Source organism: Filicampus tigris, chromosome 11 (genome assembly GCF_054856515.1).
Source record: "Filicampus tigris isolate MCC_2025a chromosome 11, RoL_Ftig_1.0, whole genome shotgun sequence".
Taxonomy (NCBI): domain Eukaryota; kingdom Metazoa; phylum Chordata; class Actinopteri; order Syngnathiformes; family Syngnathidae; genus Filicampus; species Filicampus tigris.
In genome coordinates, this window is record NC_141227.1 from 11,514,943 (window position 1) to 11,535,322 (window position 20,380).

The 20,380-nt window shown below is 42.0% G+C and overlaps 1 protein-coding gene across 2 annotated transcripts in view; it reads left to right on the forward strand.

The window, feature by feature from the left end:
* The first annotated feature begins 3,990 nt into the window (after positions 1-3,990).
* The window catches only part of unc5b (unc-5 netrin receptor B), a 57,035-nt gene continuing 40,645 nt past the window's right edge, over positions 3,991-20,380 (forward strand). For both annotated transcript variants that reach the window (XM_086044805.1, XM_086044806.1), the window contains exon 1: positions 3,991-4,678. In XM_086044805.1, the coding sequence (XP_085900931.1) occupies positions 4,588-4,678 (91 nt within the window). In that variant the 5' untranslated portion in view covers positions 3,991-4,587. The remainder of the gene's footprint in view (positions 4,679-20,380) is intronic.

A 20,380-nucleotide genomic window follows, 5' to 3' on the forward strand; every position in this document is an offset into this window, starting at 1 on the left:
TTATTCAGCATCGGTGACAATCATGATTCTTCTTAGTGGTACAGTGATGTTGTTTGTTAATGACATCTGTGTGAGTCCTAAAGGACACCTCTGTCTCACCGTTGTCATTAGAGTGTAATGAGCGATGAATATTAGACTTCCCGTCTGTCGTGAATAATACCCAGCAATCACCTGCTGCTGTTTGCAGCTCAGGATTTAAATAACTTCTTACGTTGATTTAAAAATGTTTTTGATTTCATTATTGTATGAAAACAAAATGGTAAAACGTGAGTATCACAGTGCACGCCTCCGCTGCTAGGCAGGGAGTCAGCGGAGTTTCTAGGGCAACAATCAGTGTAATTGTCCTAAGTGTGACACATGCAATCTGCTAAAAGCCCTCAAGCAAACAGGACCAGGTGTGTCCAGGGATTATACGGGTGGAGGACAGGTGAAGTCAATGAAAAGTGACAGGGAGAGAGAGACACACACACACGCAGCCCCCCCCCCACACTTCCTAAAAACACACACACAGACAACTTCATACACAAAGCCGCAGCCATGGAGTGAAGATACCAACATTATAGTGTTCAAAACCGATAGCTAATTCCACTATCTACAATCGTCAGTTTTTTAGTGAAATCAAATTGGACGTATTATGTATTTTATACACAATTTTTTCAAAACACCAAGAATTACATCACACTATTTTCGTTTTTAACACCCTGATTGGAATGATTCAGTTTAGAGGGGTGGTCCCTGACGACAAGGGGGTACCTACTTGTCTATAAAAATGAGAGCTACCTGCAATGCGCATGCCCCATAAAGACAGAATGGATTGTATTTTCATTTATGGAGGCAGCACTTCATCACTGAGACTAGATTACGAGATTACCGGTAGTATAGCAGATTTGTGTATGTGGCGCATGCAACAGCCACAAATTCACCTCGCCGGACATGTGCCACTTATCAGAAGCTAATGCTGGCAATGCTGTTACTGTTAGCTAACGCTAATCTGTCAATCCAGCAAAACTCAATACAGCTCTATCTATCTTGTGACATTAGTGTTTCATCACTTGAAAGTGGCGAATATTCACAGAGACTAGCCTCTAAGTCATGTTTCGGAGAAACTTAGTATTGGCGAAGTATTAAAATTATTTTTCGTTCATCGTGGTGAGCTGTCTTACATTTCATAAATGTAAATCCAGTATACTGCACTGTATCTACAACTACAATCACTTCAAAGACAGATTTAGTTGTAAGTAACTTTTTTTGGGGATAGTGTTTTTTGGATAAGAGATCGTACAGGTGTTCTTATGTTGTGGTTAATATCCACTAGCATGCACATAGATTCACCACAACTTTGCAAAGTGTGTAATAAAACTGAAACCAAGAGACTGACCTTAAACTTTCAGCACATCTTATAAAAGGGATACAGGACACCAAATCAGAAAGGCATCTTATTGTCTGCAATAGTATTCAATTTTGAAAAGGTTAAAAACCTTTGTGGTGTGCCCTGCAAGGCGGTGTCTTTATTTTTTGTCTTATTCACTTCAACCACAATCTATTAAACAAGTTCTCCTCTGGGCTGCAAAAAAATAATTAGTCTACTGAATAGGTCAACTTAATCATTCCTGAAAATAATATTCAATTATGGCATCTTCTGGAACACCTCTTCTATTTTTAGAGCCCCTCTGCTTTTCAGAGATATGCAGTTTGCAGTCTTTTATGTCAAGCCTACAATACGATGCACTTGAGGGTCTGTAATACCAAGCAGCCCTCTATAATGGCCCATTATCTTCTTAATAATTGCTGTTTTCCACATAGCCTGTAAGGTTCTCTCCACTTTGGTTACACCCCCACTACCTTTGCTCTCCCATTTTGCTCTAAACACGAGGTGCCCTTGACTATTTTAATTAGAAAAGGTATCACCACCAGCCATGACAGTTACAGTCGTTTTAGGTCTTCAGTAGTGGTCCTCCTCAGCCTTTATTTCAATGTCTACCCCTCCTTGTCCTTTCAAAGAAGCATTTTTGTTCATTTCAAAGGTGTTTAATGGGGTGGAGGTCAAATTTCTCAGGTTATTCCATGCCAAACTCAGCCAAGCACACTTTTATGGACCTTGTTTTTCCCTCTGGGGCACCATGATACTAGAAGAGAAAAGGCAATTTCCCAACGTTTTTCTACAAAATTTAAATTCCCATGTAGACTCTTTCCTAAGTACAGTATTATAATACTGTCTGCATTTTAAAGCCCAACAATCCCCCATTAAGTCGCTACTGAATGACTTACATTTTTGCCCTATGCCCAATTTTTTTGCTTTTTTTTTTTTTAAAAGTCCCATTAAACTTAAAAAAATGGAGATTTATTTTGTGGACAGGGATCACTTAACAGTAGTGTAGTGGTACACACGCCTGAGTTGTGTGCGGGCAGCGTGGGATCGATTCCCGCTCAGTGACAGTGTCTATGTGTGCCCTGCGACTGGCTGGCGACCAGTTCGGGGTGTAGTCTGCCTTCGCCCATTGACGGCTGGGATAGACTCCAGCAACTCCCCGCGACCCTATATAGGATAAGCGGTTTGGAAGATGATGAGATGATCACTTAACAGTCCTTTTCAGCCTTCAGTATTACAGAGGTTACTCTGACAAGTCTATTTTGGTATTGCTTCACAAGAATGAAATAGCAATTGCGCACATCTCACCCAAGGCAGATGGTGTAACCAGCTCTGTGTTTTTTTGGACAACACTGTTTGGATGAAAAGTTAAAGAAAACTTAAAGACTCCAGCACAAAAGTAGCAGGTCAGTTATGAAGAATGTCCTTCCAACATTCCTGTTTGTTATTACTTCCGCCCATGGGGTGTCAGTCTGATGAACAACCACGGCTTCTTGTAATGGCAAATCCCCTGAACTTTTCCCATCAGCTCCAAGCACAACTGTCTAGCACACTTAATGAAGCGTAGTCAGCAATTTGCAGTTTTTGGACTGTGCGGACAACACAATTTTCATTTTCCTGCATCAGTGCCAATGTTGGTGAACATAGAGCAGAGCTTAAGTTTTTTTTCATTAATTATATGGAGCGAGCAAAAACAAATAATTAAATATTTTAATGGTTTTCACTGCGTTTTGTAGAGTGGTGCAACATGAGCTCAGTTATTTCTCTTTTTCTCGTCCAATTTTGGTAACATATTTAAAGACTAATCTTGCAAGGATAAAGAAGTGGGCGGGGGGATCCACTACCCTGAACTTCCTCCAAGTCAGCTTCGACAGTGGCTCATGCCTCATACCTACCAAAGTATAGTGGAATTGCTTAACAACAATTGGCAACTACACAATTTTACCACAGTATTAAAACATAGTCTTAACCTTGCAATCATATTCGTTTAATTTTAATTACAATCACCATTCATAACATACAACGTTATTCCAGTCTGAAATAAATTCTTCTCACAATCACGTGCACTTCATAAATAATTATTCCCGTAGTGTGAATTGAACTGTTTTTCAATTCAATATCCTAGTAGTGTCCACTCATTAATTATGCCACGGACGAACTACCTTGAAGGGCACTGACTGAATAAGCTACAGTATTGTATGTAAACCTCATAGCGGGTAGGCTCATTAATGAAAGGGTGCTCCCTTGTGGCCACTGGGGGTACATTTATGATGGAGAGGAGTGGATTGAAGGAAAATAAGAAAGCGTCTGATGATTTATGTTTGGTGAAGGCTGCAGGACCACAAATGATATACTGTACATATATATAGATAGATAGATAGATAGATAGATAGATAGATAGATAGATAGATAGATAGATAGATAGATAGATAGATAGATAGATAGATAGACAGACAGACAGACAGACAGACAGACAGACAGACAGACAGAGAAACAAGTGAAGGCAAGTGAATCCAGAGTGAATCCGGGTTTTCTCTCTCGCTCCTCTGCAATCTATTACTTCGTCGCTTGCTCTGAACTTCCATTCACTCGTTCAGTCATCAGTGCGATGAAGAGGACGAGAAGGAGGAGGAGGAGGTTGCAACGTGATTGGCCAGGCGGAGGCTGCTAGTCCGGCTTGTGTCGGTCCTTGGGTCTTCTTGTTTACACCTGGCGGACCGGAAACAAGTCCAGAGTGCCTCCAGCAGACTCGGTCGTCCAGTCTGCGTTGAACAGGGCTATCTGACAGCAACTCGATATTGTCGGAGAGAGCATTTTTTAAATTTTAATTTCTTTTTTTATCTTCAACTAATGTTTTTGCCTGTTTGTTTTGTTTTGTCCGGGACACTGGGTGTTTAGCATCAGTTTATCACTCAGTCGCGTCCAAACTTTTTAGTGACTTTCTTCAAGGCGTCTTTCGTGGCTGTCAGTCAAATCGCAGCTGAACATGAAAGCTGCTGGGAATATCTCCGTTTTGCAGTAGTATCGCATTTTTGTCCAGGTTTGATGCTGGAGGAAAAGTACACCGTAGCTGTTTAAGCGGATACGTTTACTGTCACTTCATGGTGGGATTGGACTGTGTTTGATTCATCGACATCACTTTTCTGGACAAGAGACACCCGTGTGGCCAAACCACGCGTGTGCGCACCCCCGGACGCTTCGCAGCAGTGCAGCCGGAAATGATGCTCTCTTTTCGGATGCAGCGTGGACAAGCTTACGGTCCGATTGTGCTTTTGCTCCTGGTCGGGGGATATGTCGTGTGTGATACCGGTAAGTCCCCAAATCACATTAGGTCTACAGTATTCAATGCTCTTTACTTTTAGACTTATCGACACATGGAAATAAATTAAATACTACAGCACAGTATAACCCGCTGTCCAAAATACCTTTCGGAGTACCGTTGCATATGATGGACTTAAAAGCCTTGCACTTTGTATGAACCCGTTGTTTCTTCTACTTAGAGCACAATAATAACAAACTTCCCTTGAGTAAATGGATTAATTGAGTTGCGCTGTAAAAGACAGAGCAACTGTCTTGTTTTGTATTTCATTTTCATTGTTGCCCATCACAAACAAACAAAACAAAAATCTTTTTTGGATGAGTTGGTTAAGTAGCTTTTAATTCACTCAGCTGCTCATACACCATTAGATCTGCATTAGTTGAAGTGAGTGTTGCAGGCTTTTGGATTGTTCCACACAGCAGCCAACTCACATGGAGATGCTTGACTTGGCATAAAGGCCAGGTCACTGTGGGTGAGCTAATGGGACTTGGACAATGAGGTGACAATGGCTGTCAGTCCGGTTCAGAAGCCAGGATGTGCCTCCCTTGTTTCTGTCATCTTGAAACACAAGACAGATATACTGTATGTGGGTTGGATTAAGATCTGTATAATGTAACAAAAAAGAACAATCATGTTTATAGAAGATTTGCTAAATTACTGTTGCGGTGAATAGAGAAGTTTATTTTTGGCATTAAGGACACAAGTAATAGGACACACTGATTGTCTCGCTGGGTCTGTGGTTATTCCCTTGACTGACCCCTCCCTGTAATCCACAATGCACACGTCTGTGTATTATTCCCCAAGCATGCGGAGCAGAAAAGCAGCTTACATTTATTAAAATTATAGACAGCTCAGAAATGTTAGCATGAGAAATGTTGATATTAACTGTGTGGAGTATTGCACTGAGGTCCTGTAAGGGGAGGAGTGCTAGCAGGAGAGGAAAATACCTGAGTTTGTGTATAGGAGAGGGTGCGCCATAGATATATTTAGTGAACTGCACGATGGGACACATTTGTGTATATTACTCCGCTGCCGCTTGTGTCGCTCTCTGGCTGGATGTGCTCACATTACTGCAATAAGCTCTCAGTGTTGACATACTCATGAATTACCTACAACACTTGTCTAGAGTAACTTGTGTGGCATCATTATCGCTGACTTCATTAGATTTAGTGAGCTGGCATGAGGGAGGTGTGTTTGTACAATGGTTGCAAGACATCACAATTAAATGTAGAGATGGCACCTTAGGGTGGGGGTGCGAGGAATGTCAGAAGACTAGTCCAGACTGGGAGGGCACGACAGAAGTAAAGAAAAGCTTAAGTGTATCGAAGAAGCAGTTGAGCATTGAAAGTTAGAGTGTGTAACATGTCAGACACTCCCTTGAAGGTCTGGATGAATACTGCTGTCAAGTGTGATAATCTTCATTCTTTGGTACAATGTGAACAATCTGAACAAAGTGCTTGACATTTTTGAAAATGCTTTAATAATGATGTTTGGATCGTGCTTTGAATTAGGTGATTGACACATATACATAATTACAAATAAAATAAAAACCTTCAGTATTGATAGTGTATATTATTTGTTTAAATGCAGTTATTAATATGCAACAACTGTTGTGTGCTGATAAAGTTGCTCCTGCACTTGAGATTTCTCCAATTTGACCCTGGAGCATTTCAATTTTGCTTCAGCGGAAAACAACACCAATCTTACGTCCAACGATTTTAAAGTGTCTGCGAAACAGTACTGTAATTGAAGAGCTAGTGGCGCTCACTCTAACAGGTGAAACAGGACTTTGGTGACAAAAGTAAGTGAAAGATCTCTTTGGGCCGAGCTTGAACCAGAATGGTTTGTCAGGCTGGTCCTGTCAGCATGCGAGACACGGGCATGTTTTGTCCCGGAGCAATGCATTAGTTTTATGGCCATCAGGCGGCAGTGGATGGGATCGCTGGCCAGCCACTGGCCTCTCTGCTGTATTATTCATATGTGCAAAGTGGTCTTTGTTAATATTTAAAAATGTGCTTATGATGCTCACATTGTGGACAGCAAAGGAGCAAGAAGTGGGAGGGTAACCAGCTGCTTAGCTCTCATCGGCGTAACTGACCTGGGGGGCTACGGGGGTTTGTGAAGGATTTTAGGGTACCGAAAGGCTTTTAAAGACAAGATGAAAGAGTGGCTCTTCTAACAAGTGTGCCAATTGCACCCAGAGGATGTGAGCACGCTACAATAGAACTCCAAGGTGGAAGGCTATCCATTTCAGGATGCTGGTCTACATCCAATATGCTCACATTTGGAAACGATTTATCCCACAGGAAATTATGAAAATAAAAAATCATCCCTGCCAGGGTCTGTTGCCATCATAAAACCTTTATTAACTGTACAACCAAGGTTTTCATTTTAATTATCTGCCACACACGTGGAAAAAGTAAAATCTTAAAACAAAATATCACAATACCTTTGACGACAATTGGCTACATATATAGCAGCCAGCCGCTTGGGTCGAGTTAATCCTTCTGTACCGGCAGAACTGAGCTCTAGTAGTGACTCATCAGCGGTTTCACAATACAGCGTTGCCTTGAGATACGAGTGCCTTTGATTTATACGTTTTTTCGAGCAGTCATTTCATTAATTTTTTTTCTCTTGAGATACGAGTGTGCTTCAGATCCCCATGCTAAATGGCAGCAGCACAGATCACAACAATCAGCCAGCATCAATTCACATCGGTTTCCTTGCAATAGTCGGACAATATCAGTTGTTGGCAGTAATGCGTCCTTAATCTGGTTTGGCAGCTACCGTTACACCCCAGAAGAACAAGGAAGGACAATAGATTAGGTCCAATTATGTTTTGTGCTCGCATTCTCAGTTTGCAGGTTATCTGGAGAGTAAATGTTATTATTATGCGTACATAAAGTACAGTAAAATACCATTGTGCAATTCATTGAAATTCAACTCCAATTAGGATTATTACACTCCATGATTACAAAATTGGCATAATCGTAAAAAAAAAATCCATTATTAATACGCATTTATATCCAACGCACTATGTTTGTTTACACAAGGAAATCGTACTTGAATTTATACATTTGCACATTTTTTATTTTATAATGTCAAATTTTATCAATTTTGTTTGGTCCAAAAGGAACTTCCAGTAGATCATTATAGTGTTTCAAAGATATTGTATTTGTCTTTATATTTTTTACATTTAAACATTTTCTTATAAATGATCGTTTGAAGCATCGTGATTCATATTTTTTTTCATAATCGAGCAGCCCTACCATTGAGTGCAATTTTTCTTTTAAAAAATGTTTTTGGTGGGGGCTGGTGTGCACGATTTTATATAAGAGTGTTTTGAAATACAAACACAGTCACCTAATGAATTTAACTTCAACCACGACGACAATTTAACATAGTGTACAAGGCTTTTTTTTTCGACAACTTCGACACGTTACTCATAAAATCCGTTTTCTAAATTGTATGACCTATAGAGGATTTAAATATGCAGGTTCCACCGAATATAAGCTGAGAGGGCACCCGGCGGAAAGGGCAAAGCCAGAACGACCAGATGGATAAGGGCTACATATATGAGGGACAAAGAACGACAGATTGATATCTCAGGGCTTGGCTTTTAAATATCCTTCATGAGAGAAGAAGAAAATTCCATCGCAGTGCCATTCAAGCATCATTAAACCTCTGGCACAGACTGAAGAATGAGGCAGTGAGGAGGAGGAGAAGGTGAAAAAGAGCAGCATTAGAGCCTACAGAGCAGCAGAAGAACCAGAAGTTTAGACTGAACAATGTCATAATCAGTTGGGGGGTGGGGGGGGGGGCAAGCATGGAGCAGAAAGTGAAAAAGACATATACACAAATCCTCCAGGGAGATGTTTTTATTAAGGCTCTTATCGATGGAGAGAGCTCACAGTATAAGAGTAGACATGTTTAATGCTTTGCCAATATTGTGCATGTTAGGCCGGACCATAAATCTGCCGCAAATAGCAAGGGCTCTGTAGAAGGAGCAAAGGAGCGAGGTAAATGGAGTAGGAAGCTGACAATGAAGAATTGAGAGAAGAGTGAGCGGCAAACGGGTATTTCAGAGAGCTGGACTGGCTGGACATGAAAATCGGTCATTAGTACCTTCCATGAAACGCTATATATAGATCCATTTAGATCCGTAACTCCATTCTAATATTCCTTACTTAATTGAAACAAAAAATGTAGAGGAATTCCTTTTATTTCATACTGGTCTCTTCTACCTGAGTGCTTTCATGTCAAACTTTCATACAATGCTGGGATGTTTCAATTTAATCCGACAACTCAAGTCCATTGTTGTTTCAATTGCAGAAATATTTTTGATGTGACTCATCTTGGGGAATGTAGGAAAAGAGTTGGATGCCATTCTTGGAAAGCCGTTGAGTAGAGGGGAGTTGGGTGGATGAATGGTTAGGGGGAAGTTTTGGTGGCAGATGGGGGCTGAGTCGCTGCTGGGCCGGCATGACAGGATCCCCCACCGCCCCTCTATCCTGCCTGTGGGGGGAGATGGGTGGGGCAGGCGGGGAAATGGGAAGAAAACCTCTGTGGGGTTCCATTGTACTTTGGATGAATAGGAGACTCCGTAGGGCTTTTTATGCCCCTTTGTGTGGGGTGAAGGGGGTGACAGGAACACACACACACTCTGAACTCATTCAGAAGTTCCCCAAGAGCAATGCTAACTTACATGTGTGTGTGAGATTCTTGAGGATGCTTATTGCGTAACCCACTCAAGCATAGGGTCTATCCACACCTGCACGCCTTAGTTAAATTACAATATTCTCCATCCGCTTAAAATGTAAGTTATGACTTTTACACGTGAAAGGAAGACTCTTTGAAGGAGTCAATTTTTAAATGGGAATGTTTGATTCAGCCGGAAAGTCAAACGCTGCTCCACTTCCAGAGTCATTATTTTCTTCCCTTTTGTAATCAATCGCCAGATTTCGTTGCTTACAATGTTGCAAACATACTGCAGAGGTCAAGTAAACAACTTGAGATGTGTGCTGTCGTTTGTGTGTGAATGTATTTCGAGTGGTGTAGGACAGCCGTTGCGACCACTTCCTCTTCGTGACATGCCAGCACAACACACCCGTGTAAATAGAACCCGTTAGACCTTTAGAATGCATCACTTTCAAAAACAGTTGTGACCAATAAACTGGCAAAATGTTAATGCAAGACAATTCTGTTTAATAGAGTTCCACGTCGTCCATAATTTGATAATATGTCACCAGAAAAAAATTACATTACACTCGTTTCTTTCTGTGTCCACCAGGTGCCTCCCACAATTTCTGACTGTAATGCACTGTTGTCTCCCACCGGAACCACTTAAGTACGTTGAACTGGAATTTCAATGGGTTCACTGTTAGATACGATGTTAATATTTCTGAAAAAAAACAACTCTTTTGTTTATTCTATGATAGCCGAGTAAGCTATGTGTCGAGCGGCGTGTGCAGTTTTATTGGTCACGCGTCATCGTCATCAATAAAAATGATTGATGTATTTTTTCACACTAGTTGCGTGCACTATTCCTTCAGTGTATTTTTATGCGTGACTCAGCAGGATTTGAAAGGCACACAGTTGCAGGCATTTCGTATTTTGCGAGGCTAACACAAAATTTGATGGTGTCTACCATGCCTCGAAAGTACCAATGTTTACCATTGACAGATAATTTCCTATATATAATTGCTCATTTGTACCAGTTTATGAAATTAATATTTTTGTATGAAGGTAGTCAAGCTGTTCAAATGTAAAACTAATTAACTAAAAAAAATTTTTATTTAAAAATCCATAAGTGCTCAGTGCTTGTGCTCAGGTACCAAGCGCCCCAATATGAAACAATGGAGTAGACCGCGACATTTGAGAATCTCTTGCGAAAAAAGGGAACGCTCTTGATCTATTCATGGTGCACTGCAGGAAGGTTTGATTTAAAGTATAAATCGTTTCCACATAGTTTTGAACAAGTTCTTTTTTTGGGCTCTCGTGTCAAACTCCTGGCGCATACTTTTGGAGAATCGCCCATATATTAATGTGCGATACCTGCTGGTGCATTGGAGTGACTGTCGGAATTTTCATTTGAGATCTCAGCAGTAGTCAGAGCATCGTGGCCAATAGGATAAGGCCTGACTACAGGGGGCCATGCCTGATCCTGAGCAACCCCCTTCGTAGAGATGGACACACTCACAAACACACGCATACAGCCTCGGTGGGATCCATAGATCAGAGGCACTGTCGGCGCTTGATTGGCCGGCCCCGCCGTCCAGCACTCGGCATGTGTCCCCGCCCGAGAAGTTCTTTCAGGCCATGCAGATTTCTCCTTATCTTCTTAGCAGAAGCTTTTTTGTCTTCAAGAAGCAGTTGGAGCCAAGTTCACTCTGAGCTTAGACCAAAGTCAATCTGTTAATGCTCGTGTTTGTGCCTGTTTGTATGCGCGTGTGTCTGGAGCCTTGGCTTATCCAGAGGAAAACTCCGCTTAAAGCATGTTAATAAGATACTGCAGTAGGATAGCAAATGTGCTGCATTAGAAACGCAAATGGGAGTCACACAAACATGCTGATGTATTTTTGTCTTTTAACTCCCATCTTTTGAATCTTAACACTGAAAGCTACATTTCACTACCTCCACGTTAATAAATTGCCTCCTCTCATCCCCATTTCCTCTTCCTCTTCCTTCCCTCTCTCATCAGGCGTATTTATAGCTTTATAGTCCTACATATAACAATCTCTGTCATCCATATCGGTGTCACACCATAATTTTTTAGCCAGTCAGCTCTCTCTCAGAGTTGGAGAATTGCTCTTTAAAAAGCACCGTGAAGAATCCCATTTCTGTGAGCGTTAACGCTTATTAGGGTCCCAGCTGCCCTCGGGGTGCTGCTGAATGCGTGGGGCGTTGGAGTTGCCATGGGTCGGTAAGACACGGATGTTAGAGGGGAGAGCTTTGTCATGTGTGGAAGTGGATGTGGGTGACAAACCCCCCCCCCGTGAGGTGGGAAGGGGCTCTTTACACTGCGAGCACACACTGAGCAGCTGGTGTGTCCAAAGTAGCGGAATGACACACGGACCTCCCCGGAGTGATGGCCGCACTGAGCATATGAGCGCATATCTTCAGCTGAGAGGACACAAAAGATCCTTCGCCATCCGTGCGTGTGAGAGTGTGCGCGCTGGCGTGTGGCAACAGCCTGACTTTCAAACAACTTGTAGTTCTCTCCAATGCCTCCCCTCCCCTAGTGTTTTTAAATCAAAGCGAATGATACTTAATGTTTGTGAGTGGGTGTCCCTGATTGGCTGCGTGTTAACGGTGCGCTGAGGTGTTATCTCGTGTGGTGATTGAGGTGGAGTTAAAGCACCGTGTTGCTCCATTGCTCAATGTGCTTGTCAGTAATGGAGCATTGATTGGCCACTTACTCAGAGGTCACAAGGATGCACCTACATCTCTGACTTGGTCAAAGGTGGTTTTAAAGCATTATGTCACACATGCGCATCGCGGGCAAGTTGTGCCGTGCCTCAACAGATCCAACAGATGGCGATGGGGTGAAAAAAGATCTGTTTTCTGAAGAAACAGTGATTCAGTTGCTAAATGAATGTTTAATGATTTTCTCATTATATTTATTGTCCGCTGGAGCAATTTTCCTTCTTCAATTAAATTTTTTCCATGTTGAGCATGATGCCAGTATTTATTTTTGCTGTTGATATTGAGTTAGCATGTCAATGGGATTTTATAATGACTTTAGCATTAGCGTTAGCTATGTGTGTTTGTTTTTTTTTTAAATGAAGCATGTCTTGTAGTTAAATATAGAATGCGTGTAATTGTTTTTGTTGTGTGTTTAGTTTTGAAGTAAACTCCAACAATGTGTCACGATAGAATCAAATGGGCATCTTGTTTTCCACGCAAACAACATGGTTCATTTCACAACTTTGGGAGCTTGCAAATGCACTATACCTTTCTGCGTATTAATCGTTTTTCTTCGATTATCAAGTTTTTAAGATCGAGAGAAGCCAAAATCGAAATTATGATTACAATTTGATTAATTGTCCAGTCCTACTTTCCGTCTAGCAGCAAGCAACCATGCAACATGGGATGTTCCGAACAAGGTTTTATGACACCGACACCGATTACCCATGAGTGAGATTGGCCGATTACGATCAGATGGATTAACTGTATATTTTAAAAATATCACCCACAATGCGTCTCCCTGTGGCAATAATGTCACTTATACTGCTCTGTGATAGCACTGTATCAGGAGGCGGTGATGCAACACTGCACCAGGCCGGTCTCTCATGGCTATGGATTGCGAAGCATGAGCTGCGGGTGATCAGAATTTTTGATCGCCAATATTTTTGATCAAATATGAAATGAAAAATGAAAATCAGCCGATAACGATCGGTGACCGATGATTGGAGCATTCCCACATACAAACTGCGAGCTGGAATGAGACCAATTCTTTTTGCCTTTGCTACTTTTTCCGAGCAAAACTATTTGTCTTGTGAAATCACATCTACTTTTTGTTGTCTGTGTGTTTTGGAATTTTGAGAAGCACACCTACAGTAAAGAACATCTGAAAGTTTAACTGCATTGTACTGTCTGCATATCTGTAAGTGTTTGGTGCTTTGCCTGTTTTTTTTCTTTTTCCGTGGCACAAACTCTCAAACTCTTGGGTCGGCCATCCAATGTTTCTTGGAGCAGTACTAGTGAAAGAAAGTAAATAAAAACAAGCTCTGCCCTTCCTTACCCTTTAATTCCTCCTCCATCATCACTTCCAGGACTTAAATCTTTATACTTCACCAAGTTTTTTTTTGACTGTGAGCTTCTAGAAACACTCTCTTCTTTCCTTGGATGTAGGTCTTAATCACAAGCTGACAGGCTCCTCTTGGCTTGATTTTTGTGGGGCGTACGAGTGTTTGCTATGACTGCATGCTGACGGGAAGCCAGCCATATTTTGTAGGAATTACTCCCTTTTTTGCATTAGGTTAGAGTAGGGTCACAATCCCAATCTCAATCAGATACACACACACACGCACATTTTCCTTGCTTTATCAAGCTTTTAGATTACACAGGAGGCCACCTTGTTTATCCACCTGCTTCATCCGCCATGCCAGATGAGCATGGCGCACGCTACTAGCTTGCACCCGATTGATGACTTCGGAATTGTTTTAAAGTGAGCGCCAGGTGTCAAGTAGCAGGACAAGGTCTGGCCTGATGTGGCAAATGTACATGCATGTAATTAAGGTTAGATTTAAGTGTGCATCAAATGTGTCACTTGGTGTGTGTGTGTGTGTGTGTGTGTTTCAAGCCTCTTACCTGCTGCTGACCAGATGGGCTCAGCAGCCGACCTCACGCTCACCTCCCTCCGCCACTCTGCTTAGATTAGCTGGTGAGCTGAGCTAAGGCATCCGGGCATTATGAAAGATAAATCAGCAGGCACCCGCCCCTTCCCTGCAGCACCCAACCCTGTGCACTAAAACACAGTCAACTTTTTTCTTGATGCGAAATCTTAAAAATGTGTCTGAATGTGTGTGTGTGTGGGTGTGTGTGTGTGTTTCATATGGCTGATTGGGTTGCACCCACAACCAGCAGTTAACGGGGATTATGAAAGCAGATGGACAGCCATGCTGACTGGTGAAGGTTCATTAACTTTGTGTGTTTCTGCTCTGATGGCTGCTTCTGTTGAGAGCCATTAAGGTGTGTGTGTGTGTGTGTGCGTGTGGGGGGGTGCGTGTGTGGCAAATAGAGATTGCACATATCACTAATGAATGTAGTACTGATGTTTATAAATCAGGGATGAAAACACAACGTCTTATTTCAGCTTGATTGGTTCCTCCGAGGCCATTCAGCGGCTATTACTTTTTTCCCCCCATTTTAATGGCCTTAAACGGTAGCCACGTGAGTTAAAGTTCAGCTCTTTTCTTGTACTTTTAAAGTGGGGCGTTATGTATGGAAGGCCATGGGAAAAGCATCACCGCAAACTTATGATTGAACATGACGCAATATGTTCGGCAGAGGACCATTTCCAATGCATTTCAGTGCTGTGATGCGGGAGATGAATAGGTATAGTTATAGTGGCTCATTAAACACTGAGCAATGTCTGTCTATGGATTCAACCTTCACGCTGCAGCCAACAGCAGCCCTCCTCTTCCATGACTTAATAAATGCAACATGGATTTGTGCTGGGACAGACATACCTGTGGAGAGCCAGACAGACGGACTGGCAGATTCCTTGGCAGATGGGTCGTTTGTAGCCCGCTCCCAGGAGGCCATTGTACCACAGTTAGACAGGCGAACACAGTGTCCTGCAGGGTTGGCAGGAAAGGGATCTGCAGTAAAACCAGAGGGGAAGAAAGATGAAAAGAAATATAGAGTTTCACCGATAATTTGTTCTCTATCAGTAAATTGTATCGACACATAACTGGCTTCTTTTGTCCCGCAAAAGTTATAGCGTCATCAACGATGATAAGCTATTTCTCCGTCTGGCACAGGAGCCTCCTGGAGTCTATAAAGGTTTCTTGGCAGCATCACAGTGACTGCGAGACTCCAGGATGTTTTTTAAAATTTATTTCCTCTAGACTCAGATGCCACACAGCAACTTAGATGTGCGAAGGCTCCAGGATGCTACCACACCCTGCCAATAAAAAGTCCATCATGCAGTACATAACCTCCATTAACTGCATGTTTCTATTTTATACTTTGTTTGGTCCAAAAACAAAAACATGCTTCAATACAAAATATATCTGAAAAGTTCCAAGACCAGTGTCACAAGCGATGTATTTCAAATCCGTACTTCAAGTCTTCACCTTCAAAGTATTTTCCGGCCTTCTATCTCAAGGATCTTCCACTGCTCTGCCGTCACGGCCATTTTGATGTCATCTACATATTCCAAAATGGGTCCTCTTCATGGCCTGCTTGAGCTTGGGAAAGAGAAAAAAAACTCACACAGAGCCGAATCGGGTTAAGTATGGAGGTTGCTCCAGCATCGCAATCTTCTCGGCCAGGAACTGCCTGATGCTCACGTGTGAGCAGGCATGAGTGGTCCAGCCACAACTGTTGCCTCTTCTCATGCACTGAAATGCCGCAGGATCGCTTTGAACATGTGTTGATTGATTGCCTATCTGGTGTCATGGTCTGTCTTTTGTTGATTTGGTTTTGGTTAGATTTTAGTTTTGGCATGTTTTCCTTGTGTCCCTTTTGTCTTTGTTTGTCCTGTTTGGTTATTGTGCCCACCCACCTGTGCTCGTCAACCTGGTCCCTTGTGTGTTCAGCACCCTCAGCCACTTGTGTCTTGTCTCGTCAATTTCTAATTCAAATTTAAAAAATGGCTGGACTAAGCATGGCCGGAAGTGGATTTTAGTCCAGCCCACTAATCGGCCCTCATGGATATGACGCGCTCGCAAGGCGGCCAAATTTCATCTCAGCCTACTCTGTGAAAGGCTTCTTTTTAGGCTTCTTTCAAAACAAATTGTGTCCGGGAGGAAAATCAAGTATGACGCTGGCACATCATGCACTTCCCTACTTCCGGAAATACGCCGTAGCAAACCTGCTGTGTAGTGATTTGCTGGCATGCTTTTATTTTGAAGGCACGGAAGTGTGAAGGAGGGGAGTGTGGAAAATAGGTAACTTGTTGCTTGCAGACTTGTCGGCTGTTGGACAAATAAATTATACAATACGACAAAACCAACACCATGGCTCGCAATGGAAGTAAGTACACGCAGCTGGGTTGTTGTGTCTTTCACAACTTAATAACTTGGAGAAGTCTCGGAGCTCAGCTTCTTTTTATTGCGTAAACGGCATTCATTCACAGACGAGTTGAATCACTGATAACACTTGAAATTATAGCACTCCGCGCACGTCGCGGTGCACTGAGGAAATCACAGGACGAATAACTACACCTGGAAAAGTAGGTCCATACATTACAGGGGTAAGTACGTGATTAAGTGGCGCGTTTGAAGCGTGTCCGCAATGGGTTTGAATAGTAAGTTAGCCAGCTAATTGTCTTTAAATAAACCTCTGCCGTTAGCATCTCTCCCGCGGAGGCATCGTGCACGTTCTTTCTTGGGGGGGGCGGTTGTCGGAATGGGGCAATGGCCAACAATGTTTACGAATATGGCCGGGGTGTCGCGGGCGGAAGGGTACCCGGGTCCAGTGTGGAAGGTCGCGGCCAGACGGGCAAAAAAGGGTCAAGTGCCCAGCTCTGCTGATTAATATTGCGTTTCTGGAATATGACTGAACCAGCAAAATCCACCCGTTTTTAGCCATCTCAGGGAGCGGCCATTTTGTCACTTCTGTCGACTGAAAATGACATCGCAACTGCTCAGGGCTCAGGTGACGACCAATCATGGCTCAGCTTCAGAAAACAGGTCAGCTGCGATTGGTCGTTACCTAAGCCCTGAGCAGTTGTGATGTCATTTTCAGTCGATAGAAGTGACAAATTGTCCGCCCCCAGAGATGGCTAAAAACGGGTGGATTAACTCTTATTCCACAAACACAATATTTATCAGAATGCCTTGTTTCATCTAGTGGGCTTGTATAGAACATATTCTTGAAAAAAAAAAACATGTTTGGGTTGACTTCCCCTTACGTATTTTTGATCAACCCAAGTACCTCGTTTTCCTTTTTGTTCCTTTTAAATTAAATTAATTATAGTATAGTATTATAATATTTCTTCACAGATCTTTTCTGACACATCTCTTACGTCATTTAAAAAATTGATTTTTAAACTTTTTAGGAGATTATTGAAGAGAACAGTACACGTCTATCTGAACAATGCTGCTCAGAGGGTTTGCCTTTGTGGACATCTTCGGAGTTCAACTTCCTGTGACTGATGCCATGTTGTTGTACTTAACAAGATAGCATGTGAGTGCGCATGTCATTTTCCACTCACACCTCGTGTGGGTGAGTTTGCACATGTGTGGATACCTGCAAATGTGCATACAGCTCAGTGAGCTTTCGTGTTGACATGCTCTCCCTCACGGCGTCTTTCCGAATACTCTTTACAAGCGATGGTCACTCTTGTGGCATGCATAAATATCTGTCCATCTTAAAACTCTCAGCAACGGGCCTTACATTATCACCGCGTTTTACTTATCTTGAGGCAAACAACAGGAAACTGTAAGAAGAATGAAAGACAGCAGACAGAAGTAAACACGAGACAGGTTTATTAAGATCTCACAGCCACTCTCCAACCTTTTGTCCTTCTATTATCTATCTGTACTTCTCTTTCAGAAAAAAGGAGTGATTGCATGCCTGCGTCTCTTGTCTTTCATCTCTCTCTGTGAAGAGGACAGGAATGAATGTCTTCTGTAGCGTGTAATTACACTCAGACATCCTGGATGAAGGCGTCTGTCTCTACAAACAAAATAGCAGCCCCCTCTAACCTTCCTAAATACCTATTGATGGGGTAAGATCTGAAAAAAAAAATACATTTATCCCCACAGGCCTCTTGTCTTTACCTGCCACTTATGGAGGGCTAACAAGTACGATGGCAAGTTTATTTAGTTCATTAGCAGCGCTGACACTAACATATGCGTGACTTGGATCCAGCCCTGTGGGAAAGAAATACAAAGCGCCACCATTAATTTTAAGCATAGACTCATAATTATGTCACATTTAAAGGCCGGTGTTCCAGTCTTGCCCACGAGTCATGTCGTTGAATGATCATGGAAGGGCAGATTTTTATGGGCTTACACTGGTATTGGCTCAACCTCTAATTGCCCCATAGCACATTTGCATTCTGGGAAGGTAATAATGGGGCTCTTTGGAGGCACTTTAAACGAGAACGCCACAGCACTCTGACTTAGTTGTGCTCACAGTAGTGCTGATGCCTCCAGATGGCTTTTTTTTTGTGTAATATGGCCTTTTTGTGTGCATGATCATATACGTACTTACACAACACTTTGGGAATTATGAACTTATTAGCAGTGATCTCTTGTCATCCATTTCTGGACTGCGGTATTTTAATGCATCTAATTTTATCCTTTCAAACTGAGTGGGAAGTGAAATAAATATTAAATAGAGTTAATATGACCTATTTATAGAGTAACAGGCATGTATATGAGATGAGAAGTCTCTTTTGAGACATCTTAAGGCCCCGATAGACCGAACCGACGTCGGAGGTCGTGAAGCGTCGTGGCGTCAGAATGCGCCGTCTGTTTGGGGTAGTGGCCACCGTCGTAATGTCGTAACCCGTCTATAAGCGTCTCGGGGGCGTTTATGTATGGTGAATCGGCGTTGCCAGTCGTGTAATTTGGTTACTCTGATTGGCTGTTAGCTATCAAATCAGCGCGCGGAGCACCAACGGGAAGTGACAAATGCGGAAAAACAGTGAGCACGCCTCCGCTGCCTTAATCTTCTCCACTTGACTCCTTTAATGATAAGTATGGAATACAATGTTCTTATAGAGAAGATAGAAATATATGTTGTGCTATTCCAGCCCCCTTAGCTCAACAAATTAAAAACAAACTTTCATATTCAGACGTGAAGATAACTTTACCAGAAATTCGAATTGCAAAAACAAAATTGGCCAAATGCAAAAACAAAGTCATTCAAACGAGGTTCAAAGAAATCTTCTTTTTTGATCTAGTAAAAGCTACGAACATAAGAACTAGTGAAATAAATTTAAGAATTTCAAGTAAACATGTTAAATTTATGAACTGGTCAATTCATCCAAAAACTAAAGAGCTGCAATTCAAGATTATCCATAATTACTATCCAGCTGCTGAGACTATACGCAAGGGATTTGGGTTTTTTGTGGAGCCAGGTGTTTTTTGTCATACATACAATGACAGTATTGAACATCTTTTTTACTCATGTCCAGTAATCAAACAATTTTGGAAATATTTGTTTGATTGGCTAAAACAAAATATCGTAAATATCACTCCCTTTAATAAAGAACAAATTATTTTCTTCAAAGATGAATGCCCCCCATTGTCAAATTTGATAAACATAATAATTATGCTAGGTAAATACCATATTCACTCCAGCAAATGGAGAAATAAGTGCCCGTCACTAAAATGTTTCGAAAATGAGTTGAACAAATATTTCCAATCTTTAATCCTAATGGTAGAAAGAAGTGAAAAGATAAAAGGTTGGTAGAAACTGCAAAACAATATAATTTGTTTGAATTTGAAGAGTCTCAATGATTGTTACCTTGACATTTCGTTTTTACTTTATTTTATGTTTTTAAACACTTAGAGCAATTTTGGTAAAGGACATTTTTGAAAAGGCCTTGCAAAAAAAAAAAAAAAAAAAAAAAAAGGGTTGACAATATAAGTATTTCACAATACAGTGTCAAGAACGTGATGGTTTACTTCGCGTGGGAGTTCATCGTGAGCGAAGAATAGAGCTGAATGCATTGTTTACGTTTTTAGAATCCACCCCCGGCCAACAGCATTCCGGTTGGAGTTTTCTAACCATGAGAAATGGTGACCACCGCCGCCGATGGTATGGAAGGGTATTACATCTTATGCATGCGCAGAAGGTACTTTAATGGTCAGCGTTGCTGTCTGTCGTTGCGGTGTATTCCTCCAGCGTGACGTGCCGACAGCCGGCCGGACGCCACAGGGGGTAAGCGTCTGTCACTGTTGGCCAGCATCTTTTTGGTCTATCAGGGCCTTTACAAAGATCCTCCAGTGAGGTCACGCAGCTCGTTTTTAGAGAGCCGGAATCGACCTGAATGTGTTGAACGCGTC